Genomic DNA, 27,766 nt, shown 5'->3' on the forward strand with positions numbered 1-27,766 from the left:
ACTAATTCACATTCATCTCAGTTCACATCACTGCAATCTATCTTCACAATCTGTCACTCAATCTACTTATCTTCCCATTATTCATTTTTTGTCTATCTCCTTAACTCAGTCATCTCATCTGTCCAGTCATAAATAATAGTCATAAATATGTCTGTGGACCAAGGTTGATAATATTATGTTAAGGGTGCACTAAGATTTTATTCAAAGAATAGCTTATATTGTCTATACTCGCAGGAATGACAGCATGGAAAAGAACCAAAACAAAATGAAATGCAGGTTTTTATGTAGGCACCTACATGTAGAAAGCCTGTGATAATTGTGTTGGTAAAGATAATCTGGCCATCTATACTCTGCATGACACTAAAAATCCACTTGGCCAGAAAAAAACAAAACAAACAAACAAACTTTTTTTTTTGGGGGGGGGGATGGGGAGGAAGGAGCATCCTTTATGAACCTTAAAGGGGAAATCGAGTCAAAAAAATGAGTTAGTCTGATAAAAAAAGAGTAAAATCTTACAAATTCAATGGTAAAATTTGACTGAAATAAATTGGATGAAAAATAAGGAAGTTATGAAATTTTGAAGTTTTGCTAATATCTGCCCAAAAAGTTCTCGTAGAGTGGATATGAATATGCAAATGAGTGAGCTGACCATGTCATAACCTCACAATTTACCATTGATCATGTACAAAAAATTACGAAATTCAATGTTTCTGTAATTGAAGTCTGAAACCTGATGTTATTCCTGATTGAACAACTTCAGAATAGTCAGGATTTGAGCCTCGGGCATAATTCCGTTTGAATGAAAAACTGGAAACTTCGAAATTTTATGTACATCGTACAAACTATGCAAGTTGTAAGGGGATGACATGCTCACTTTGCCATTTGCATTCATATTGACTGTTCTTTCTTATCAGACTAACTTATATTTGGACTGGATTTCCCCTTTAAGTATGCACAAGGTAATTCTTATAAATGACTATCTGCCAAGATCAGGTGAGAAAAATGAGAATACATGACTGTATTGCAAACAACAAAGTTATGTCTTAATAACACAGAAACGCTAATAACACAGCGATCAATATTTTGTTCTACAACCTTACTGAATTATGTATCATCTGAGTTCTGTAGTGCTAAAAAAATGGTTTTGTTCAATTTTTGTCACGCAGCTATATAGATGTAGACCCCACCGAAAGACCAATATCTTAGTACAGCTGTATTAGTGTTCAGAGTATGTCCTACTGTTACTGTACAGCATCATTAGAGGAATTCACTTTAAGGGTGGTGTCCGTCTCACTTGCACCCCGAAACCGTCAATTCGCTGGTTTCCCATGAAAATAAAGTGGCCGCTATAAAAGTTCATTGATAAATGAGTAATGTCCCATTGGTATTCCAGCAGCGGTTCATTTTCAGCGATATAAGATGTAAACTCATTTATCATTTCTGACATAAATGGACTTATAAAATACAATGAGGAATCCAACCACTTCATGTCACGCTCTTTATCCCAAGATCGCATCACGTTTGGAACATAAATGGCGTCTTTATAGCTATGCTGTTGAAAGGAACTGGTCAGGAGGATATAAGGCTTGATGACAATTATAATGATTATTATTGACTTGTGTTGATTCATGGCACCTTAAATATCACATAAAGATGTCGCGGCCTCAGGGTTTTGACGTTCTATCAGTTGACGTAATGTTGTGGAATGATGGAAAGCCAAAACACTCTGATAGAAAGTATAATAGCTAATAATACACTCTCAAGTTGATCATAATCATTACCGCCAGCCGCTGCCCTCGCTTGTCAGCTGCAGGAAAACAATAATGATGGCGCCCTTCTGAAACCGCACCCAGCGCCGATTCGGCACTGACCGCACCCGAAGTCAATCGCTAGCCGTTGCCTTTGCCCGATCCCCGACCTGTTGTGGGTTCGTCTGTTTTCCAGATAGTAATGATTTCTGCCGGTTTCTTACAAATCAGTGTTGGGGAAGATATTTTCCCTCACTTTAACTGCAAGATTGAACTAAAATAATGCTTGGGGAGAGGGCAATGATGGACCCGGAGGAAAAACACTGTACTGACGGGCATTCCTGATCCTAGTAGGCCTATACAGTTGCGTTTTTATATCCGAAGAGAAAAAAAAAAACTGTCAGATTGGCTAACCTGGGTGAAATAAGACCGCGTTGATGATTATGACAAACATTTTTGAGAGCTCTCTCTTTTTTTTTAATCCCCTTCACATTTCTACTTATTGAAAGATAGTATGGAGAAAGCTGATAATCTATTTCAATCACATTTATGAGCTAGACGTCGGGATTGAGATTGAAACTGCTGTGAAACAAAACAAAAATAATAAAAACATAAAAATTATTATAAGTTTAAAGGCATCATAATAGGCTAGATGCATTGTTTGTAATGAAATGAGTGCAGTATAGGCCTCCATAGCATTATTGAAAAGATTTATGTTTTCTATTTTTTTATGCTGACCGTGAAAGCAAAAACGTATACCTGAGACTATGGGCGGCGTTTGTCCCTCTCTCTTTTTTTTATAATGTATTCAAACTATTCGTCTATTGCTAACTAGTGAGCCTAAAAATATATTTTAGCTGCTGCTTCGGATGCACCATGATCACTCCCATATAATTTTACATACCAATTCCTTCGCTATCGTAATTTACTGTGGAGGTTCATAGAAAAATAGTATGAAAGAATTTAAAGAAGAAGAAAAAAGGGAGAAGAAGAAGAAGAACAAGAAGCCAAGAACAAGAAGCGGAAAAAGAAGAAGAAGAAGAAGAAGAAGAAGAAGAAGAAGAAGAAGAAGAAGAAGAAGAAGAAGAAGAAGAAGAAGATCGAGAAAAGAACATGTCTGACAGAAGAAGGGCCCTATGTAAAACTGTCGGTATATATAAGTTGAAGAGTTTTATGGAAAAACCGATAAAGGGTATATCCATTTTTTATCAACAAGAGATGAATCTGCTGAAAACAAAGAAACAGTTACTAAGTGACGTTTACCTGTTTTTGCATTTTAACTCTTCATTTAGACCTGCTACAGCTTTCTGTTCGTATCTATTTTAGAATTATCATAAATCCAAGTTGATTTTGTTAAAATGCACATCATGAAATTCAAGCTCATGTAATTAAAAAAATAATAATTAAAATCAAACATGATTGTTTTCAGGACACGTTGAGTGTCGCCTGTATAAAGACAACTCAGTTGTCGTGAATATTCTGACACGTTGAAAATCATAACGCCATGATATGTTTGATACTGTCCGGAGTCTTTAGATCAGTAATGGTTGTTGTTCGTAGACATGTGGTGCGCAATGTGTGTTAATAATCCATAATTACCCGTTTTTGCCAATTTACCCGAGTCGCTAGCATTATATAAATGAACAACGGTCCGGGAACGTTTTGATCGGGCAAGGAGCGTTGCCTAGGCATTGGGGTTAAACAATTTTTTGACGTCATCAGAAAGTGTGCTCTCGGGGTATCCCACAAGGCGTTTGCGCCCGGAAACCGATTAACATACAAATATCAATGCGCACTTTGTTTCTTTCATAATAGTTTCTATATTTCATAGATGAAAACCTTCCAGCACTTTTAAAGATTATGTGAATTAATTTGCCGTATACGTTTCTCTTTATATGTGATTTTCTGCTGTTACAACAAAATAATTGAAATTCAAGGAATGTAGTTCCTCATAAGTGATGCGGCAATAGCTATTTACAAATTGATTGCCGACTTCGACCTCGAAATGAATTCCTAATTCTTCAGATATTTCATCTTGAACTGACAATACAATGACGTCTGAAGTAGAAGAGCATGTCCTTGCAAAATATGAAATCAAGAAGCGTCTTGGAAAAGGGGTAAGTATATTACTTCCTTGAAATTATTTCCCCTTGATTACAGCAGTCACATCGCGCGATAGTTCACGGGCATTTGTCGTTTAGAGCGGAGAGGTAAAGATTGTCTGCCCGGCTGATCCGGGTGCCGATTGAGTGATGGCTGCTATACCTCTCTGTGAAGCTGTGTGTAGAGCCACGGCGCGTGTGTGTGATTGAATTCCAGTTCCAGTGCATGCGATGTGTACATACGGACTGGCTGGGACCACTGAGACTGGTGGTACGGCAATTGCAAATACACATTTTATTATATCCTTTGGTCTTTGCTGCTGAGACTAAAAACTAGTGTAGTAGTATAACTCAACTGTTACCAACTTTAAATGTCTAACGTTAGTGAGTAGTGTAACTTTTGTTTTAATAGTGAGACTGAGCTGAGAGAAAAAGATGCATAGTTTCTAGCACGAACACGAAGGCGGAAGCAGAACTTACCCAGAACTTGAACTTGCAGAAGGCCAATGATAATGGCAATGTGGTGTGTACATTAATGTAACTCTCAATCAAAAAGCTAGCCTGACCAGACACTGTGCTGCGCACAGGGTCTGACATGTGTTAGTGTTTCAACGTTGTAAACGACCGTCACTATTGACGGCAAAATCACATAAAATACCTTTTATTTTGTATGATTTTAAGAGTAATATAATTTGCAACACTTACCTACAGCGTATTTTCCTGATGGTTGAGTTGAATTCGGCGTTTTGTTGGTATCCAGACCTTATTGTTGAATTTTTCGGAGTAGATCGTGCGGTGGCATCTTTTCCTTCGAGAGCTTCACAAAAGCAACAAACTACCACGCATGCGCATTCAGAAGTGGTTGCTTTTTACGTACGCCCGTGCGCCCGTGCGTTTCATGTGTTACGTAAAGCTTGTAGTAGATCCGCGCGTGCTGCACCGGCAATGATTTGAACTTTTTTAGTCGGGGTCATCCGACTATCTCATCACTTCCGCCCCGACTACCTACGTTGTAGTATACGAGAGTGAATGCCATTCATATAACACGCAGATGAGGAGTGAAGCAGTAAGGACGTTTACAGACCTGATTTCAGCCATAGATTTCGGTAAGTTTTAGACGTAATTAAACAAAAAATCGCATACCGGTTATTGAATGATGGTCATAGATTACGATAATTCCTTATATTTTAGTTTTCCACGATTAATAAAGATATTCATGAAGGAAACAGTGAACGATAACAACGTCCGCGAAGGAATAGAGGTGCAGCGCTGTCGCCAGCGCTGCGTGTAGTTATCAAAAAGCCAACTCTTCTACTCTAGGCATAATAAATATTTAAATTACTGGGTATTGGGCTGAACGTCGTGAGACGACCGAGGTTGAACCTGTAACGTTAATGTATTATTACTGGTTACATTACTAGAAGTAGAAATTCTGATGAGATCATCATCAATCCCCGGCCCGGCCCCTTTCTGCCCAAGCCTTGGCCCAGGCCCCAGGGCAGGCAGAACCCACCCAATTTGGCAAGAGAGTGACTTCACATGCACCTAGCCCGATCAGACGGCCACAGTGTCCCGGGTGCTCCTTGTACAAAACGTGATGTGCAGCGCTCGCGAACGGACGTGTCTGCTCGGAGCTCCGTCTTTTAATTTTTGAATGATTATTTTTTGTTAACTTATTCGTCACCTTTTGGTGTTTTTAAACCTGCATATATTAAAATCTGCGTATTTTAATTCATCTGTGAGTCTTGCGGTGTTATTTTCAAATTTTATCTGTGGATGGAGCACCCAAAAGTTTGAGGAAACTGAGGAACACGGTCAATGTGCATTTGAACACACTTCTCCACGCTACTCAACATACGACCCACGCCACGCTGCGGTGGTGAAACGCACGTGTTCCTACGACACGTCCTACTGCATCAACCCTTGTCTCGGAGTTTTAACCAGCGTGTACAACTTGTGTTTGTGTTTTAAGACTGAAATCATTTTTAACGAATTGCAATCCATTATCATCGTTCTTCATCACATCGTGAAGGATTGTTTTTCATCGGTTTTGTCATCATATTTGTGTATATTTTATGAGAAATCACTCCTGATTCATTTGGCGGGATATCAGCAGCCATTTTGTTTTCTACGCCTACTACAAGTTACAACGTGTACCTAATTTCAGTGGCGGGAACCTCGGCAGTCATTTTGTCTCATGTCGGCTACAGTGGGAATTTGGAAGGATTAGAAGCCTATTGAAGTATTTGGCAAACCAAAAGGAGAAGGAGTATATATCCAGAGCAATTTTGAGCACCGAGAAGTTTCACAGCAAGAAGGGAAGTACACTCATTCATTCCTCCCTTATTGAAATTAGAATTATTTGAACAATTGATATTGTTATCGATATCAGATTTAAAGTCTCTGACTGATTGTCGACATTTATCTGCTTTACTTAGATGTTAAAGCGAGCATCAACAGTTAGACTCAGAATTCGCAGACTTATTATATCGGCTCAGATTATCTGACGTTTCTACCAGGAGATATTCAGCAGTTCACTGAACTTTGTCTGCCTATAGTATTAAAGAACTTCAGACGTTTTTTCTCGACAAGGACAATGTATGACATCAATACCTGCAGCAAATCCAAGAACCTATGGGTTCTTGTAGCAGTTATTTTTCTCCTCTTTACAACAAACCTAGGACTACAAAATTTTGCTGGCCATAGCCCAGCTCTGAACCTCAGTACTGACATCAGTCATAACCAGAAGAGTCACTCCTCATACCTGTCGCTGGTTTTTGTCAGTTTTTTACCCTTTGATTACCTTGCTGACTCGGTACCCAACCCCTACACATCTCATGATTTCAGCAATAACATGTCCACACACACTCGTGAATGTGGCTTTACTGTCGTCCTTTACATAGACGAGAGATTCTGTCAGTCTTTACAGGCACATGATTTGTCCAAGATAGTATGTTTTGATCACAACCCAGTGAAGAACAGGTTTAAGATAAAAGGTCTTCACATCACTACTCCCTCTTTTGCAATTGTGAGCACTCACATTTTCCACCTTCAAAAGTCCAACTCTCTTTTCATTCTATGCAAGATGTCATTGATGTCTCAGATGCTAGTCATTTTGTCCTCCTCAGGGGACATACATCCCAACCCAGGCCCAAAGTGTAAATGGCCATGTGGTATTTGTGGCAAAGCAGTCAGGTGGAATCAAGAAGGCATTCAGTGTGACCATTGTGAGCAGTGGCTCCATAGAGACTGCATACCTATGTCCCCTGGCATGTACCAAATTCTTTCAGAACACTCCCAGCTTTCATGGTGCTGTTGTACATGTGGCATGCCCTCTTTTAGCTCTAGTCTGTTTTGGACCCCTGGAACTAATAGTTTTATTCATGATAATAGTTATGCAATATTGTCCAGCCCAGAGCTATCAAACAACAACTCTGATTCTGATTATAGCCATTTATCAGATTCACCATCTTCCAGAAAGAATAGCTCTGTAGGAGAACCTGTATCTTCATCCACACCTAGTAAACCCAGTAAGAAACAAAAAAGGTCCTTCTCAGGGCCAAGCCACCATTCTAGGCAAACAGCTGATCAGAATAAATTGCGATTATTAATACTCAATTGTCAAAGTATTTTTGGTAAAAGAGCCGCCTTTGCTGAACTTGTTCACTCTTCAGACCCCCATATCATTGTTGGCACTGAGTCTTGGTTAAACCCAAGCATAAAGAATAGTGAGTGTTTTCCGGAGAATTATACAGTGTATAGGAAAGACAGAGAGAGGGGAAAAGCAGGAGGAGTATTTATAGCAGTAAGGAATGATCTCATCTCCACTCATTTAATCTCCTTGGATGTAGATTGTGAACTGATATGGATTTCACTGCAGATGGTGAACTCCAAACAAATCCACATTGGGTGTTTTTATCGCCCACCGAGTAAGGGTTCAGACCCTATCAAGAAACTCAGGGAATCCTTGTCTAGGATAGATTTCGGTAAAAACCCTATAGTATGGGTAGGAGGTGACTTTAATGTCCCAGACATTGATTGGTCCAATCTGTGTAGAAAGCCTGAACACCACTGCGTGTACCCCCAGGAACTGACCACAGAGCTTCTCGATTTAATCCACGATTTCTCACTCACTCAATTTGCTTACGAACCCAATCACAACCAGAAGACGAGATCAGGCAATGTTAGAAATATCCTGGACCTACTTCTCGTAACAAACCCTGGCTGTTTGCACTAATTGTAACAAAAGCAGGAATATCTGATCATTTCAATATGATAGCAGAAATTTCTTTACGCCCAGTTCTCCATAAAGCAAAACGTAGAAAGATTTATTTATGGGATAAAGCAGATACATTTAATCTCAGAAAGGATATGGAAAATTTCTTTCAAGTTTTCCAGGCCAACTATGCACATAAGACAGTGGAGGAGAACTGGAACGCATTTAAGGAAGCTATTTATAGCAGTGTTGATTCAAATGTTCCTTCAAGGTATAAGAGTACTCGATTTAATCTTCCTTGGATAAACGGAACCCTCAAGCGATTGATTAGAAAGAAAAATAGGGTGTTTTATAGTGCCAAAACAGATGGATCCCATCGGAACTGGTGCCGTTATAGGCAGCTTCGTAAGCAAGTCCAAAAAGAACTTCGAAAAGCTGAACAACATTTTTTAGGAACAACAGTTTTTGACTCACTCACTTCTAACCCCAAGAAATTTTGGTCTTTTATTAAGCAAAAGAGGCGTGACACAAATGGTATATCGGCTTTATACTCCAAGGGAAAACTAGCCGATACAGCTCGTGAAAAAGCTGAAGTCTTAAGTGATCAATATCAATCAGTTTTCACTAAAGGGCAATTCCACGGTAACTAGGACACAGGTGCCAAAAATTCAAAATGATATTTGTTGCAAACACCATACATTTTCAGACAGTACTTGAGTTGGAAGTTTTAAGAATCATTATGTTTTTCATTAAAAGCGGCCATTTTGATTTTCAAAATGGCTGCCAAAATATGCCTATAACTCAATGGTGAAAAGAGTGTATTGTCGCATAACTTACTCTTTGTATATCCACTTTATTAGTACTCTAAACAACAATCTTTCATATGTATGCAGTTACCAGAGAAGTCTTTTACCACACGATAGAAAAAAAAAGCTGGTAGCTTTAAAGAATTTGATAAAAACTGTTAATTACTTTGATAATGATGGATGTAACGTCAGTTACCAAAAACAAGGAATTTTTAAGTTTATTCATCAAAGGAAGTGAGCTGTATGATGTAACTTGGGATTTCTAATGTATGCCCATATGCCTTTATTTTAATACCAGAAATAAGGATACTTGGTATACTGGAGAGTCAAAATGAACACTACAAAATGTGTAACGTCAGTTACCGAAACGTCATACACGAGTATGTAACGTCACCATGACAGTAATTATAACTGAGGCAAATTTTTTGACTTTTGGCCATTTCAATACATCTGGGAAGTCAACTTACAACAAAGAGCAGCAATCCCTTTCATAGGAAATGATGTCATTACCATGGTATGTCCATGGATATTTTTTTATATTTTATTTTATCTCTAAATTCATTTATTCATTCATTTACCATGATTACCTTTTTTTTTTGGGGGGGGGGGGCTTGGGCTTTCGATTTTTGATTCAGCACAAGTTTAAGGTTAAATCATCTGGAAGTTTAGTTTGCCACATGCAGTATATGCACTCAAATTAGTACATTCCCAGTCCTACGGGATGATAAAGCTACCAAAGTTTGTAGGCCTAATCAGTGACATGATTGCATGTTAACCACATTTTCTAGTAAAAAAAACAACAAACAAACAAACTTCTGCACAGCTGTATACCAACAGTTTAACAATCTTCACCAATTTTTGCTTTTGCTGGCATTTTTTTTTTCAGGAAGCTTAGTCAAGTTTCTACCTCAAGGCAAATGCACAAACAGATATTTCTTCTCTTGCACTTAAATGTGTGGTGTAGTTAACATGGCTCATCTTGTATTATCATGGTACGTAAGGCATGTACTCATTATTGTTTGAAACTTAACACTGATATTGCTCAAAGTGAGAGAGGATTCTATAGGTTTTTTTTTTTTTTTTTTTATGTTCATACTGTGTGTATTTGTTGATTACTTTATTCTATTCATGCAGGGACATTTTGTAATACAACACATGATAATTATGAACAGGAAGAGTTTTTTATATTGATTTTAGTATTCTTTCGTTGCAAAGTCCGATTTCTTGGTATCTCGAATGTCTCTGCAAGCCGTGATTCAGAATATCAGTGAAAAGGAAAAGAAAAACAGTTAAATTACTTCAAGCTAGTCAATAAAACAGTAATGCTCTTTTGACCAAAAAAGCATTTATTTTTCTTCTTCACAGAGAAATATTAAAAGTGCAACACTTTTCATTTAAATCAATTGATGATGGAGATCATCAAGAGTAAAATAAAGAAAAGAAGGAGAAATATATCACAATAGATTTCATACATATTTATGCATATTTATGAGTTGATACGTGTTTTTTTCCCCATGACCTGGAAGATATTTTGATATTTTTTTCAAGCACAAAAATATCCATGTTTTGTGTAGTACTACAAGGTATTATGGGTGGAGCACTCTATGTAGATAAAAACTTTCCTGTTCATTAAAAAACAAACAAACAAACAAACAAAAAAGCCCTTAGTCATGTCAATATATTTATACTTGGAACTGCTTAATCTATTAATGGCTCTGTGTAATCATAAATGTTGAATAAAAATTAAATCTTCAGACAAATGTCAAGAAATATCCTCTTGTGCATTTACATTATTTTTGCCCAACTGTGCTATGGCATGGGGGGGGGGGGGGGTGCCCCCTAAGGGCCCACCCAATATTATTTGTGTCTTTAGATTTTGTTTTAATTTGTTGCTGTAGTTGCCTGGGATTGTCACTGGTACATTGCAGCAGTATAATAACCTGTTAAATAAATTAGTTCTCTATAAACCCCACGGCAAAGAATGTGTAACGTCAGTTACGTAACGTCAGTTACTGACATGTTTACCTTTAAGTTTTCGTAGAACACAAAGAAAATGGACTACTGTTTCATTTCATTGTGTATTTATGACTAATGAACCAAGGTATGACTCTATATCAACGAAATCATTCTGAATGGTCAGAATTATGAAATATCACTTAGCTATTCCCAATCTTGATTTTGCATGTGTAAACCCTATGGCAAATGTAAGCGTAACGTCAGTTACGTAACGTCAGTTACCGTCATGCCTTCACTGAAATTGGCATGGTGGTAAAAGGAGACAACTGAAGTGCACATTATTTTGCACACCTGTTCCTAAGAACCTACAAATTGTAGGTGTATTGCCATATTAAACACATAAAGGCTAAAAGTCAGGGACATGAGATATTTCCATTTACATCTACACCATAATTTCCCATGTCCTTTTTCCGTAACGTCAGTTACCGACACATTTTCACATGCTATGTGATAAGAAATGCAGTTTGAGAGAAAAACTTTCCACCTATTTCTTCATTCTCATGAACTTATTCATCAATGCTAATTGCAAGTCCAAGGTGCTTTCATTCACAAAACTACAAGGTAAACAATTTCATGAAAATCCTTACGTGTAACGTCAGTTACCGTGGAATTGCCCTAAAGAAGATTTGATTAATATTCCTCATATGGGACAGAGACAAATCCCAACAATATCAGATTTGATTATTTCTACAGAAGGTATTATGAAACTCCTCAAGAACTTAAATGTGAATAAAGCTTCTGGCCCAGACGGCATTTCTCCCAAATTTCTCAAGTTATGTGCTGCACAAGTAGCACCTATATTGCAAGTCATATTTACGCAAAGTCTTCGGACTGGCACGCTACCCCGAGATTGGAGACAAGCTAATATAAATGCTCTGTATAAGAATGGTAGTAGATCCGACCCAGCCAACTACAGGCCGGTATCCCTCACATCCACCTGCTGCAAAGTCTTAGAACATATCATTTATCGCCACATTATGAGCCATCTGGAGGATAACAATATCCTCAGTAACACACAACATGGATTCAGATCCAGACGGTCGTGTGAGTCCCAACTGATTACAACAATTCATCATATTTTCTCCTCTGTCGAAACCATTAAGCAAGTTGACGCTGTTGTGTTAGACTTTGCAAAAGCGTTTGATACTGTACCACATCAGAGGCTCCTTCATCGCCTCAAGTATCTTGGAATCCAGGGCTCATTACTTTCATGGATTTCACAATTTCTCACAGAAAGGGAACAAACAGTCGTAGTCCAAGGGTCATCCTCAAGACCCATTCATGTTTCTTCAGGAGTGCCCCAAGGCACTGTTCTGGGCCCATTGCTTTTCTTATCATATATTAATAATCTCCCTGATCAAGTTTCATCCAACGTCTGCCTATTCGCAGACGATTGTGTAGTTTACCGTCCCATTAAGACACATAAAGATTGTGTCATACTTCAACAAGATCTACGTACCTTAGAGGCTTGGGGAAAAAAATGGCAAATGAAATACAAGCTGGACAAATGCAACGTTATGCGCTTCACAAGGAAGTCTCGTCCCATTCATCACACGTACACCTTAGCCGGTCACCAGATAGAAACAGTGTCCAGTCACAAATACCTAGGAGTTGTCTTATCAGACAATTTAAAATGGAATAGACATATTGATATAACTACAGCCAGAGCAAGCAGCATGATTGGCTTTCTCCGTCGTAATCTACATAATGCACCGAGAAATGTTAAATTACAAGCATACAAGAGCCTAGTGCGTCCCCACTTGGAGTATTGCTGTACAGTATGGGACCCCTTCACTCAACGTAACATCTCCAAGATTCAAGCAGTACAAAATAGAGCAGCCAGATTCATCTGTAATGATTACAAGTGGCAATCTTCCGTCTCCGGAATGATAAAGGATCTCAAACTTCATCCACTCCCAGAACGACGCAAGCTTTTAAGGCTATCAACATTTCATAAAATAAAGCACAGCAATATTGATCTAAATCTCGAGGATTATATCAGTCCTGCTCAAGCACCGAGAGGTATGACAACCCGAAGTTATCATCCGGACAATTACTCTACTTTACACGGTTCCTCAACTGCTCTCGCCAACTCCTTCTTCCATAGAACAGCGAAGGATTGGAATAATCTGCCGAGTAACATAAAGCAGATTCATAAATTTGACACATTCAAAGAAGCGCTCCAGCGTCACCTCCGTTGTGATTAGCTGCACATCACACACCACAGTGCTGAGTGATACTCTATCCAGAGTTTTTCAGCGTATTCATCCAGATCCAGATCCAGATCCACAGACACAGTTGAGTTAGATCTATCTACTCTAGTGTGGGAGTGCCCTGCCCCTGAGTCAACAGATCGTAGTAGTAGAATGCTGTCTCTGTACAATGAATGAGAAACACAAATTTTTGCCCCTCTAAGTTACGTATTTCACCAGCAATAGGATTACTTTTAATATTCATACTATAATATGTTTCCTATCTAATTCATTAGTACCGTTTACTTGCTCATTTCTAGACTGATCCCATGGTCTTGAAAAGGCGTTTTTCTATGTCCGAGTCCATCTCCTTTCTCCTCGTTCCTTCCTTAGTTTTTCGAAACAACCTTTGCATGGCACATTGCACATTGACAATATGAATATGCATGAAAGGCGCAATGTTCTTACACGTATTTCATACTTAAAACCTGACCATACATATGCTTGGGTGTTTAATGATTCTTCCATACAGCACGTACAGGTCCTAGGTGGTATTCATAAGCAGCTTCAGACTACTTATTATTCACTTGTTACCAGATGCAGACCACAACAGTGTCAGATTCTTATGTTGCATAACCTATAATGTTCCTCTTGTTGTTGTTGTTGTTTTCCTTTTGAATAAAACTTTCCCAGGAAATACATGTATGCTTGGGTGACCTGCACCTCGCCATGGTTAATGTTTAATGCATATTTGAATCACATTTCGTCACTGAAATTCTATCAAATCCCACTCACATGTACAGGGAAAATGCTGAAGATTCCAATGGAACCACAAATTCACTGTTCATTTGCGGATATTTGCAGCTATCGTCCTCAAACGCGAATGATGCAGAATAGTTGCGCGCTAAGGAAGGGGCCCGCAACTTGCCACCCGCGCTCCCACACATGTAGGTAAAGCACGCAAAAGACATGTGCGGGTGACCGTGATGCTCCCATACATGTAGACAAGCACGTAAAAGATGCGTGCTGGTGACTGTGTTGATACTTCGTATTCCTGATATAAATTTCAAATTTTCGCGTAAAACTGCTCGTTTTTTCACCACAGTTTGCTTGTGTGTGGTAACCCTGCCAAGTTTCAAGCTTTTTTAAAAGGGATACTGAACACCGTCCCGGGCAAAAATTTTGATTCAGTGCGCTTGTAACAAAATTAAACAGGGTGGTGGTATTCGGGCTCTGGCGAGGTGCGGGCATCTCACTATACATGTAATGGTAAAAGTGTGTGATCAAAAAGGTACAAACTAACAAGACAAAACAAACATCACAAGAATTACTGAGCTGCCACATGACAACATAAAAAGTGTACAGTAATTAACTCAAAGTCAATGATTCTCTCTCTTGGGTGGACTCTTAATTTCTGGAAGTATTTTGTGTGATGGAGATATTACAACTGTAATCGGTATCTACAATGTAACTCTTCCATCAATGTGCAGTTCTTGAGTATGCCGACCTCATGTTGTTGTTTTTTTGTTCAGATAATGGTTTAATACTTATGGTAATACGTCTAACTTTTTCTTCTTCCTTGTCATGTATTAGGATTAAAGGTATCACATTTGGTACTTTGTTACAATTTGATGCCTTACATTGTTGTGACCTGTGGCTTATATTCTTGCAGGCGTATGGCATTGTTTGGAAAGCCATTGACAGAAGAACCAGGGAGGTGGTTGCCCTCAAGAAGATTTTTGATGCTTTCAGGAATCAGACAGATGCTCAGGTAGGAATACATTGTAGCATGAAATGGTATCAGACTTTGATAATTGTGCGACGGCTCTTTGTGCCCCTCTGGGTCAGGGAATATTGAGAAGTGACTGTTATTTAAAATGTATTTGGCATTATCTGTCAGTGTGAGGTAGTTTACTGCCTGTATTGTCTGCAGTGTTTCGTAACATCCATATGTTTCAAACACATTGCTTATTACTCTTATGGAGCTGATGTACAAGTGTATGCTATGCAATTATTGCTTACAATTGCAGTTATTGGTTTGAAGACAGGAATGTGAGTATTCTTGTGTGCGGTAATAAGAAGTAATAATAAGTACAGCATTTTTAATGCGCCATTGATCTACAGTTTGTATTCTGAGGCGCAAAGAGACATAAAGAGAATAACATACATTTACATAGTTGTACATACAGATGAAAGTTGAAGAACAAGGAAGAGATACATGTAGAAATATATGCCCAGTAGTAAAGCAATTCAACAAATATTCAACCAAAGCAAGATGCAAACATATGACTTCAGATGTGGTATTTCAAATGTTTCAGTGGTTTCTGCTGATCGGATTCTCAATGGAAGAGCATTCAAGAGTGATGGGGCTGCAGAAATAAAAGCCTTTTCTCAGAGAATCAAGATTGTTTGACTTTCAACTGTTAATAAACTTTTAACTTTTAACTATAATCACCGCAATGGAGTAAGGTAATTTAAAGAAAAAAAAAAATAGTATGAAAGCTTTCCTCTCCATCTCTGATATGTACACATCTACAACTACACGTGTATATATATGTTTCTTTTTTCTTCAAATTATGCAGAGGACATTCAGAGAGATCATGTTTTTACAGGTAAGTAATACACACAAAAAAAAATCAAAATTCCAAACCTGTCCTTCATTTTGAATGAACATTAGTAATGTAGTAAAACCTGTGTAATTGTGTGCAAAAGGGCAATTTCCCCCGAATGGATGACTTGTTGACTTTTTCCATATTTTTTGTTCTGAATTCATGAACATTTATGAAAGTGATACAAAAGTAATGTGTGTTAGTACCTTTTGACAAACTATTTCTTTTTACTTGTAGTTTAAAAGAAAAAGAAAAGTTGATATTGGACAATATTAAAGATATGCATATAATCTCTTTTTGCAATGTTTTGATTAAGGCTTTTCTTCCAATATGGATGATCAAATGTTTGAGGTTCTTGTCACATTTGTATTTATTTTATACAGATTAAATATTATCAAAAGGAATCATTCCTGGGTAAAGTGATTACAATGTTGTTGTAAATGTCAGTCCTGTTTACATAAAACCTCTTCAGGGGTATGATTGTAGGATCTTTCTGTCTTGTTATCTTTGCAGGAATTCAGCGACCACAAGAATATTGTCAAGTTGCTCAATGTGATGAGAGCGGAGAATGATAAGGACATCTACCTTGTATTTGAATACATGGGTGAGTTGGAAACTGGTGCTGGTTTGAAATGAGAAAGATATGAGGAATACACACATTTGTGAACTTATGTTATTTTTGTGTGTACAAGGAAACCCCATTATGTCCCCGATATCGCTGACTTACAGTACCTCAATATCAACTGGTACCCTGATTACATTGTAAACATACTAGTAAAGAAGTCTGCCAGCCAAACACAGTAACAGAAAAATCAGGATGCCACAGCCACTTCATTATTGAACTGCAGTGCTTTGTTGTAAGCTTGTTATAACATGGTTTCTCTGTATCAATTTTAGTTTCATGCAGTCAAGAGAATATTAGATTTAAGTGAGTACTAGTAAGTGATTTATGTGCAATGTGAGAATTATTGCATTTTTTTTTTTCAATTGATTTGTTCAAAAACAGTATCCTTGAGTCGTAGCACATGTTTGATTTGAAATGCTATCCAAATCTGAGAATATGTTTTGTTTGTATGCCATGTTAATGCAAAGTAGTTTATGGAAAAAATGCTGAAGAATTCATCAAGTAGAAAAGATTGAGAAAACCTAACCTGCATAGCAAATAAAAAGAAATGTTATTTTGTTTGCTTCTATCCCACAGACACGGACCTGCATGCTGTAATAAAGAAAGGAGGTATCCTAAAGGATATCCACAAACGCTACATCATGTACCAGCTTATCAATGCTACAATGTACCTACATTCCGGCAACGTTATCCACAGAGACCAAAAGGTGTGTGCTCTGAAATAAGTATACTTTGGCCCCCTCCAGCCCCAAGAGGGTTGGTATTTGGTCAGCAGCAAAACTATTTAGATGTAGGAAATGATCCACAAAGACAGGATATGGAGGAAGGTAATGCTAATGTTTGAATGGGCAATACAGTGTACAGTATGTACAGTCTGCAACACAATGTAAAGATCAACTTTGCAACATGTCAAGTTTACTGTACCCTTGTAATTGAAACTTGACCCCCAGAGCAACTATGTTAATGATATGCCTTATACCCCTGATGGTTCCTTGAAGCATACATAGTTTTCATTTTGTTATTCTCAGGATATTATGATCAGGAATTCAAATTACATAAATGTCTGGAATCAACCATTCTAGTGAGCATTTACCTTTACATCTACAGGTTACTATGATTAATGTTTGTTTTTGTCTCTGTTTTTGTTTGTTTGTTTGCTTGCTTCTACACTTATAATAGCTCTTCCTTGTACATAAAGTGCTAATGGAAATTTAGAGTGTCAAAATGGCTTACTGCTGTCCATTGGGTAAAAGGAAGCAAGTGCTGAGAGTGTTATGTCATGATTCATGTGTTTAGAATATTTACTCCCCAAAAGTGCAGGAATGGATATTACATTTAAGTGGGAGGCTGTTCACTCTGATCTCATCCCTTTTAACGTATTTTTCATCCTTTAGCCAGTCTCGTAGATACGGTTAACTCGGCGTATTCAAAGTCAACACCGCAAATATCAGATAATCGGCTTAGTCAATGAAAATAAGAAGTCCCAATTTTAGATCATAGCCTTACAAATGATATGTTATCCCTCTGTTCATTCAGGAGTCCAATATTGCCTATTACAGTTGATGCGTTTAACCTCGGTTCCGTCAAGGTCGCCTTATGGGGAATTGACTGTATATATCATCCCATGGCTCAGCATATTACACAAACTGTTGCAAATTGCGTCCTTTTCTCTGTTTTGCTACCAGCCCTCAAACATTCTATTAGACACGGAGTGCTTTGTGAAAGTGGCAGACTTTGGGCTGGCGCGGTCCATCACTCAGATCGACGCTGCTCTCAGTGACGACAATCCAGCTCTCACAGAGTATGTGGCCACAAGATGGTACAGAGCCCCAGAGATTCTTCTGGCATCAAAGAGGTATGCAGACACAAGCCCCTCACTTCCTATGCATTAACCTTTTATGGTGTCTTGCCCGACATTCAGTGTCATATTCTTTTTTTTTTTCCAAGCCTTGAAAGTCGGATATGATAAGAATCATAGTGGTAGAGTAGTTGTAAAACTCCATGATATTCTTTTTCTTTATCTAATCACAGGAATACTAAAAAACAAACATCATTACAAAGATTAATTCACTTAGTCCGGGGCCCTGTTTTATGAAGAGTTACAATTGATTATATAGTTGATTTCTATCATAAGTCTATGGCAGCCAGTGTGGTGGAAATTTATAATCAATTATATCTTTTAATAGAATGGGGCCCTGGTCTGTTGCAGTGCCAGAAACATTGTCTTGTTCTTTCAGGTAGTAAGCCTCTTCAGAGTTCTTTGAACTTTGCCAAATGTTGTGATACTCCTTTTAGAAAGGAAGGCTAACCTGTGTTCACAAATCAATAAACAATACGAAAGGCCTACATGATTTGTGAATTGTTGCTTTGTAATGATTATCGGTAGGCAATGAGTTGGTCATTTGTATGTCGTTGTGAATTTTTCATGCTTCTTTATGTCCTACTTCTATAGGATTGTTCTTCTTGTTTGACTGTGTGTGTATGTTTAGTTATTTATTTATCATGTGCTTTTTCATGTTCCTGACATTTAAAGCACTGTCATTCAAATATGTTGAAATCCTGCAATGAATTCCCTGTAATGTTTTTATTGCATAATTGAAATTGAAATGAATTGAATTGAATTGAAATGAATTGAATTGAATTGAATTGAAATGAAATGAATTGAATTGAATTGAATTGAATTGAATATGAATATGAATATGAATATGAATTGAATTGAATTGAATTGAATTGAATTGAATTGAATTAAATGGAATTGAATTGAATTGATAGGTACACCAAGGGAGTAGACATGTGGAGCTTGGGATGCATCCTGGGGGAGTTGCTGAAGGGCAAACCCATGTTTCCTGGAACGTCAACATTCAATCAGCTGGAAAAGATAATGGCCATCATAGATCCACCGTCCAAGGGGGACATAGATGCCATCCAGTCGGACTATGGAGCAACCTTTGTAGACATGTCAAAACTCAGGTAAGGGGTTTCAGTATTTAATTGCTAACATGAATTTTGATTTTTGTATCTTTATTATCATTATCAGTTTCTTCCTTTGGACAGTGAGCCTCAGATTGATCTAGTCCTTACTTTGACAATGTGAACTACAAGTTAACAGACTGATCTGAGAAGAGTGATAAAGATATTTAACCCGTTGAGGACGAGTCCCGAGTATACTTAAGCAGGTGTCTATGGGAAATGCCTGTTGTAGCAAAATCAAACCGTCCTCAACGGGTTAAACAACTGCTCTATTCATAATCCAGTGAATATTGGGTACAATGCTAATAGTGTACTTTTCAACTGTCTATTTCCAGTCCAGACTTTCCAAGGTTTGCTGAAATCATCACCTTTTTCTCAGAACAGTGTTTCAGCAGATTGACAAAATATGCATGAAGTGAATTACAACACTTGTAATTAGAAACGGTATTCATTCATGAACAGTTCATTGTCATCAGATTTCCATCTGTTGCCCTATGGATGTAAAGTGATTTTCATTCTCTAATATCGAGTATTTGTAGTACCTCCGTATAGCATTCATTTTTTAAAAACTCTTATCTTGATAAAATAACTCATTACATTGTATGAAACGTGGCAGTTTTTTTTCTGTTGCTTGTCCAGATTAATTATTGGATACAAAGTTTTATTATCATATAATGTTTCTTGTTATCAGGCACAGACAATCAATAGAAGAAGTTTTACCAGGTGCACCGGCTGATGCAGTAGACCTCGTGCGGAAACTTCTCCATTTCAACCCAGACAAACGACTCACTGCCAAACAAGCTCTTTCACACCCCTATGTAGCCAGGTACGTCTCCAGAGCTGTATAAAGATGGTACACATAATTTGCACATTGTACCCCTTGGCAAAACATTTTTTTTTTTTTTTTTTTTTTTAATGATGGTACAAGGTTTGTAGTCTTGTTTCATATTCCACCTACTTTAGTATGAATGCATGTACACATAAGTAATTGCAGACTTCTCCTGATGGGTCGAGGGCAATTACCCCCTGGACAATTACCCCGGACCCTTCCCCTGACCCTAACCTTAATCCTGTTCCTGAAACTAATCCTAACCCTAACCCTAACCCAAATGCTAACCCTAAAACCCAACCCTAACCCTAATCTTTACACTAGCCTTTATCACTATTGACCAGTAATTAGCTGATGGATGATTGCCCTTGGGGGGTAATTGCCTTGATACGCCACCTGATATGTAGGAGAGCAGGCAATAAGATTCAACAGTCTACACCTTGTGTAGATGTCCTCAAATAAATCGGAGACAACTCTTGTATAACTCAACACTATGGGTGTTGTATTGGAGAAATCAATATCACACTCATATCGGTCTTGACTTTGGCAAAGGCATTCATGTAGCTACGGACATGTACAACATTGTGTGTGCATGCAAGACAGTTAAAAGTGTTGATATCAGCAACTGATAAATTTTTCATAAACTAGAAATGCAGACCTCTGCAGACCTCTGCCAAGCAGCTCACTTCCACCACTGATCTTGTTCTCCAAATGAGATCAGTGACTTCCACTCATACGTATACATGCTGAAAATCACCTGATTTCCCAATATAGAAGCCTTTTGTTACGTCACCAGCTTCAAGCAGCACAGTGTCTCACCTGAGCAAAGTACGCACTTTCATGCATGTTGTGTAGCTTGAACTCCCAAGTTTGTTGACCCTACCTGCCAAAATATCGAAAATCCTTCATAAAGTCCAAAAAATTCTCGGTTCACAACCCAAATTTAATCATCTATAAAGAACATAACCTCCTTCCTTGGCAGAGGTAGCCTTTAAACAAGGCGACTCGCTCTGCGTGCCCCCGTATAGCGCGTTTACCCCACAAACCTGTTGGCCGGCGAGTGGAGCGAGTCGCCGTTATCTACTCGTTCAGGGATGTGTACTTTTGTCGTTGTTGTTGCTTTATATTCTGGTGCCGTGTGTATTTTCTGCGTCAAATTTGTACGCAAATTTGTCAAAGAATATAAAGCAACAACAACGACAAAAGTACACATCCCTGAACGAGTGGATAAAGGCGGCTCGCTCCACTCGCCGGCCAACAGGTTTGTGGGGTAAACGCGCTATACGGGGGCACGCAGAGCGAGTCGCCTTGTTTAAAGGCTATGGCAGAGGTAACTACTGGTACCAATAGTGGAATGTAATTCACAATTGTCTAGTACGTTTGTAAGTAGCCAAGAAAAGCATCAATGTTCCTTTACTAGGAAGAAGGAAAAAAAGAAGGCTTGGTGTAATTTAGCTCATGGCTACCCTATCAAGCTTGAAAATATTGGAAGGCTGATACTCGTATGTTTGACTTTAATGTGGCTTATGAGGGAAATATGGCAATTTAGTCATTGAAGTTATTTCCTGATACGAACATTGACTTTAATCACGAAGACCACAAGATTGCCTTGTTAGTCGACACACTGTCATTTTGTAATGTATCCTTTTTCTGTCTTTCGTTTATCTTTCAGATTTAGGAATCCATCAGGGGAGATCCAACTCGACTACGATGTTGTCCCTCCTCTGGACGATGATGTCCAGCTCTCGGTCAATGAATACCGGTCAAAGTTATATCAGGTAGGAAAGTCTGTCAATATTTTGCCAATCCAGCCTGTACAGTCTGTGCTGTGATGCAACTGTCATTCATGTTATTTAAAATGCATGTCTCATTAACTCATTGCTTACTGTGAGCTGAATTCTGCAGGTTTCAAATTTTAGATTGTGCATAGTTGCACAGTTACCCAACACCTTGTTAAGGTCTGTTAAATCTGACTGATTGTCACAGTGAACTAGGGAAATAAAGTTTTGAATAATGTTTGTGTTGTCCTAAACCTTTTAGCAATATTGTGAATTTCAAAGTTAACTTCTACATGTGCAGAAATAATCAGAAAATTCAAAGTTGTACTTCAAAGTTATAATTGCATCTAATCCAAAATTGAAAAGATCTTACAAAGATAAAAGAATAAAAAGAAAAAGACTTGAAATCTGTGCTTATTAATCGTGGTATGGATAATATAACTTTTTTATTCATATGGCCCAGAAGGCAGTGCTGATTATTTTCAGAATGAATCTTCAGGGCAAATCTTCCTTGGTTAACATTCTTCTTCCTGCCCCTTATTCATCCCCACATCCTAACTCTTCTCTGTCCATGATGACCCCACCTCACCATCGCTCGCTCCCTCCCATCTTCTTCCTGTACCACCAACCACCATACATCATTCCGTCTGGTTTTTCCTCCCGACAGATGATGAAGGAGAAGAAGGCCAAACACCGACAGCAGCTGAGAGAGGCCCAGGTAGCCCAGCGGAGGGGCAGCCAGTCCTCCACCCCTCCCTCGGAGCAGGGCAGCCCCGTCATCAACGGTGCCACCGCCTCAGCCCGGTCATCCCACTCTACCAGCAGCAGGCACAGTGGGGGCGGGAAGCAGAGGACACACCCAGTGGGCGGGGCTGGGGCGGCACCCGCTGGTGGTGCCTACACCAATTACTCAGGTAAGGATGTTGGCAGTACGATACCTTCCTTCACTGTGTACCATTGTGATTTATCGGTGTGTATTTTGTCGGATGTGAAAGTCATTACCACCATTTTTATGCATGTTTTCCAATGAAATGCATGCTGTGGGTGTAATATACTCTGCTGAATCACTTCTCTGGGATCACTTTGTTACTTGTCACAATACCAAGCAATTCAGTGATCACAAACCATTATGATATTCAAGTTTTATCGCTATAACCCCATTTCTGTTTGTGACTCCATGATGGTAAAAAAGGAAAACCTTTGAAAGAATTGAGAGGTGAAATTTGCAAGACTTAGCCCCCCCCCCCCCCAAAAAAAAAAAAAAAAAAAGAGGAAGAAATTCATTCCATCCTTTTGCCAAGTGAATCATTCCTGCAAATATGTACATGTATGTATAAATAATGCAAATCAAATCAAACTGAAAGAAATCTTTTATACAATGACTTCACCACTTTCCCTAAATTATAGTAATGAAACAACAACAAGGATGACATCTTAGAAACAACCTATTTTGCATCATTAAAACTTGGGCACCTTTTTATCTAGATATTACTTTTTGATACAGTGCACTATTTGTAACTTTGAATTAAATTTCACATTTGGCCATAGCTAGAATGCACCTATTTAGAAAGCCACTCCCAGTCTGCCTCATTTTGTTGAGAATGTCTCGTCATGATACTCATATTTGTATGTCCAGCTGCAATAATGTTTGTCGTGGTTTTGTTACATTTGTCTTTTCTTTTCCACTGGGAGTAAAGCATTTTGTGTTTGGTATTTGATTGCTTTATGTTGGCGCTCTATTGTATCATGAAATGAGCAATTCTAGATTTGATTTCTTGGTACTGTAAACAAATGGAAATGTATACTTCATTCTTGCCTATTTATTCTAATGCTCTGCAGTTACAAATTGTTGAGTGAGGTGTTTATTTTCATTTGAAGCAAAGCAAAGTACTGAGAAAAGCATGAACTTTTCTGAAGATACTGATGTTAGGACCAGAACATAAAGTCACTTTTTTTCAGAAGCAGTTGGTACATTGACAGTGGAAATAACTCTTCTGGTTTAAAGCAGCCCTGCATTATACCTGGCACTTACATTATAGCATTTCTGCATTTGAATCAAAGCAGTATGCCACCTGTCGTTAAATGGCACGCAGTTCTTTATTTGCAATTGCGCTTTACTGTGCCTATTTTTGCAACATTTACTTCAAGCAGTTTTAGAAATCAGTATCCCTTGTGCATTCTTTTTCTTGAATATGCATAACGTTGCTGGGGCGACAAGACCTCGTATCTACAAATGTCAAATGTTCAGGAGAGCAAGAAACCATGGCAGCCAAAGCACTGTATCCAAATGCGATTACACATTCCTTTGACATGCCATGGTGGCTTTATTTTGGGGGTAAGACAGCTGGAATTTGGACAGGACATCACTTCACTGATTATCTAACCATTCATCCAAAAAAAGTCATTTTCACCAAAATTGCAGATCTATACAAGGTCTTGTCACCCCAGCAATGATAAACTTGCGACCTTAATTTTGTAGTATTTCTATACTTCAGCTGCCTTCTTCACCGCACATTTAGATGTATTTTTGTTTTCAATAAACTGTGCAAAAAGAATGCATTATGTGAGTTGAAAACCACTGTTCTATAATGCATGAATAGATTTAGTGACTGGTCTCTTCTGCCATTTTGTTTGTTTGTTTTTGTTTTTTTGTTGGGTTATGTTTCTGCCCTACCATGGTCTTGTATTCCATCCGTTTGCTGTGCATCCATGTGCTGTGGTCTGGTCTCTGCGATGTGTGGCCCTTTTCCCTTCCCCCTTCCCCTGTGTGTAGCTGAGGCAAGAAAGCACAGGCCCCCGCTGGGCCTCACCACGGGTAGCGGGAACTCTCCCAGCAAACGGTTGCACCAGACTGTTAGCTCCCCTTTGCTGCATGCAGGTGACGGCAGAATATAAGAAATTGACATTTTTATTTACATTTTTTTTTTTTTATTCAGTAAGAAAAAAACAAGTCAGACTTTGGGTGATTGTTGTTATTGCTGGTATTATTGTCAGTATCATTTTTGTTGTTTGTGAGAGTAGTATAGAAATGTGCTTATTGTAATTCTATATATAATTTGTGGTATTGTTATTCTTTTTGATTTATTTGTCCTTTTATTTTAGTATTTGTTTTTTGTTTTTATAATTCATTAGTATTACACAAATATATTATATAAAATTATTTTAGGTATATTTGCATATTCATTCAAATGAATCATTCATTAAGTATTCAACTATGATGAGTGTGTCAATGTAGCTATCACTCACTGAAACATGAAAGCTAATTTTGGTCATGTTAGAGCCAGAAAGGCATTATTAGGGCAGTGTGATGTCTCAGGAGGTAACAGCCTTCTTGTTCTAAAGAGTTAGTTATAATCAACCAATCCAATTTTACAATCTGCAGATGATATATTTAATTTAAGATGGCTGTACTATAACCTTAACCCGTTGAGGACGGACTGATTTTGCTACAACACGCATTTCCCATAGACACCTGCCCGAGTATACTCGGGACTCGTTCTCAACGGGTTAAGCAAAAAGATTTTGAGGGCACTTTTGATCAAGGAAGACTTCAGACACATGCAACTAAATTTTGTCTTGATATTTGCCCGAGAAGACTGGAATTGAGCCGAACGTTGATTTGATAAGTTGTTGTAGGTCACGAAATGATTAAAATTAACCAGGTTGTGCTCTTTTTTTTTTTCTTCTTCTTTTTCTTTCTCCGCTCTGCATTGTGTGTGTAGGAGTTGCCTTTGGCCGCACCACGAAGGAACCACTAGCTGCTCCCACAGGGCAGAGCAAGAGTCAGCCCTCTGTACGGCAAGGTCTGACCCGACAGCGTAGCCTTGAGAACATTGCTGCCGTGAGTATGTCGGAAAAACTCAGGTTACATGTGATTTAGTTTAATGTGTGCCCCAGATGGACTGATGGCCTAGGGGAACTGTATTCTATCAAATATTAATCTAGTGTCTGCTGTCAGATTTATATTTGCAGTATTATAAAGTCTCTTTTTTGTTTCATTTAAAAAGAGAAAATGAGTACCTTTTTTTTGAAAGACATATCAAATAACTAAGGACCATGATTATGTTAGTTATATTTTAAGTTATGCTAAAGTATTTTGATGATATAAATTTGCATAAGAAGATATTTAGTTTGTGAATTGATGGATATAATTATGCGCTTTCAGGCGTTGGTTAGTGGGTATCTGTATGAACATTGGGCAGATGCTGAGAGAGGTATGCAAATTAATTGATAACCTGACAAATAAATACAGAGAAAAAATTCAAATGTAACTTTATTTGTACTTCTATATTCTCCCCACCAGTACAATGGCGCCGAAAACAACTACCATACAAGTAATTACGGTCAGCAGCGTCCAACCTCGGGCCATCACCAGCGAACACGGTCATTCTCTGCTGGTCTGCGAAACAACACCATCACGAGAGATAGCAAGGGTCATGCTGGCCCTTTGGCTGTTTCCAGCTCAAGACTGGTGAGTCTCTCTTAGAACTAAGAGTTTGTACTTGCTGTTCAGAGAAAAGGGATGGGACAGGCTTAGGAGGTAGAGCTACAATATTTTACTTTATACTGTATACGCCATATATTTAGCAAGTCTAATTTTTTGCGAATGGGGACTTCCCGACAATTTTGTGAGTGGTTAAATTTGCGATTGTAGAGTACAGTACTGAACGGAGATTAAGTATGCATGCACGCCACATTCATGTTGGGATGAGAGATCATATTTTTTCATGTTTATAACATCGCGAATAGCACCCAATTTACGAAAATCAAAAGCCTCGCAAAATATTTGGTATATACAGTATTAAAAAACGTGCAAATTTTCGTACATTTCCCGCGACATGAAATTTGCCCAAAAATGAAAGTGTGGGAATTTTTGGCTTGTTATACATGTGTATTAAAGATTATTTTGTACCTTTCATTTCAAGGTAGGCATATTGCAAGGATGTTACTGTTCTGCTATGAGAAGTTTTCCTCGTGTTAGCTAGTCCTGTAGCCTGAGTAAATTTGCTGCGTGAGTCGTAATTTACACCATTTACGTTGTACCATGGTATCTGCAGCCAAAGCCCTTAATCGCCATGGCAGCAGTGGGCTGTTTGCAGTGCTCACTCAATTGTTGTGATCATGCGAAATTCGTCTTACTCGGCCAAGCACAGAAAGTATGATACTCTTTCGTTAGTGTGTGGTTTTCATTGTTGATATATTCGTGCAGTGGCCATTGCAGGACAATAGTTTCAGTATCACTTCTAAGTGCTAGCTCGAACAGGATTTAGTGTACAAATACTCGCCCTTGCCTGATGCTTTGCAAACCCTGCAATGGAAAAAAATCATGAATTATTCGGCAGTTGTGAGACAAGTGTCGCATTCCACAGTTAAGCCCCCCACACACTCTACGACTCATGGCCTTACGACTGACAGACTTTGGATCCGAAATAAATCACAGCATCCTCAGAATAAACACCGCTTGTTTATTTCAGATCCAAAGTCTGTCAGTCGCAAGGTCGTGAGTCGTATAGTGTGCGGCGGGCTTTAGTGAATGTTACCATCTTCACAACATCTAGTGCCTTATCTTTCATTTTCCCTGTCCACAGATCCCAGCACAGAGGCCGGTGTCAGCCCATGAGAGCAGGCAGTCACATTCGTACGGTCGAAAGCAGTTTGGGCTAAAGAACGCAAACGCGAGTGGCTCAGCCAAGTCCAAGTTTGGCAGCTATTCACAGTCTCACGGCACAATAACAGCTAGCGGTTTGGCCAAATTACAAGGCAGATAGTGCATGTCTGTATCCCAATAAGAAACAACATGGCCATTGTGTATTCTGTGCATTTGATATCCTCCCATACGCAAATATGATAGGCCCATCGATGAAATCAGAAGGGA

At 38.5% G+C, this 27,766-nt stretch overlaps 1 protein-coding gene across 1 annotated transcript; it reads left to right on the forward strand.

Moving 5' to 3' along the window:
• Positions 1–3,721: 3,721 nt before the first annotated feature.
• LOC139729064 (extracellular signal-regulated kinase 2-like) lies at positions 3,722–27,766 on the forward strand. Its single transcript, XM_071639994.1, has 14 exons — positions 3,722–3,865; positions 14,753–14,851; positions 15,663–15,692; positions 16,203–16,293; positions 16,891–17,021; positions 18,000–18,169; positions 19,087–19,284; positions 19,976–20,110; positions 21,786–21,891; positions 22,559–22,805; positions 24,665–24,769; positions 25,614–25,732; positions 26,195–26,362; positions 27,480–27,766. Exons 1-14 carry the CDS (start codon positions 3,800–3,802, stop codon positions 27,657–27,659), a joined length of 1,845 nt encoding a protein of 614 aa, XP_071496095.1. The 5' UTR covers positions 3,722–3,799; the 3' UTR covers positions 27,660–27,766.

Source organism: Diadema antillarum, unplaced genomic scaffold (genome assembly GCF_040938485.1).
Source record: "Diadema antillarum isolate AM-2024a unplaced genomic scaffold, OU_Dant_1.0 scf00000020, whole genome shotgun sequence".
NCBI lineage: Eukaryota > Metazoa > Echinodermata > Echinoidea > Diadematoida > Diadematidae > Diadema > Diadema antillarum.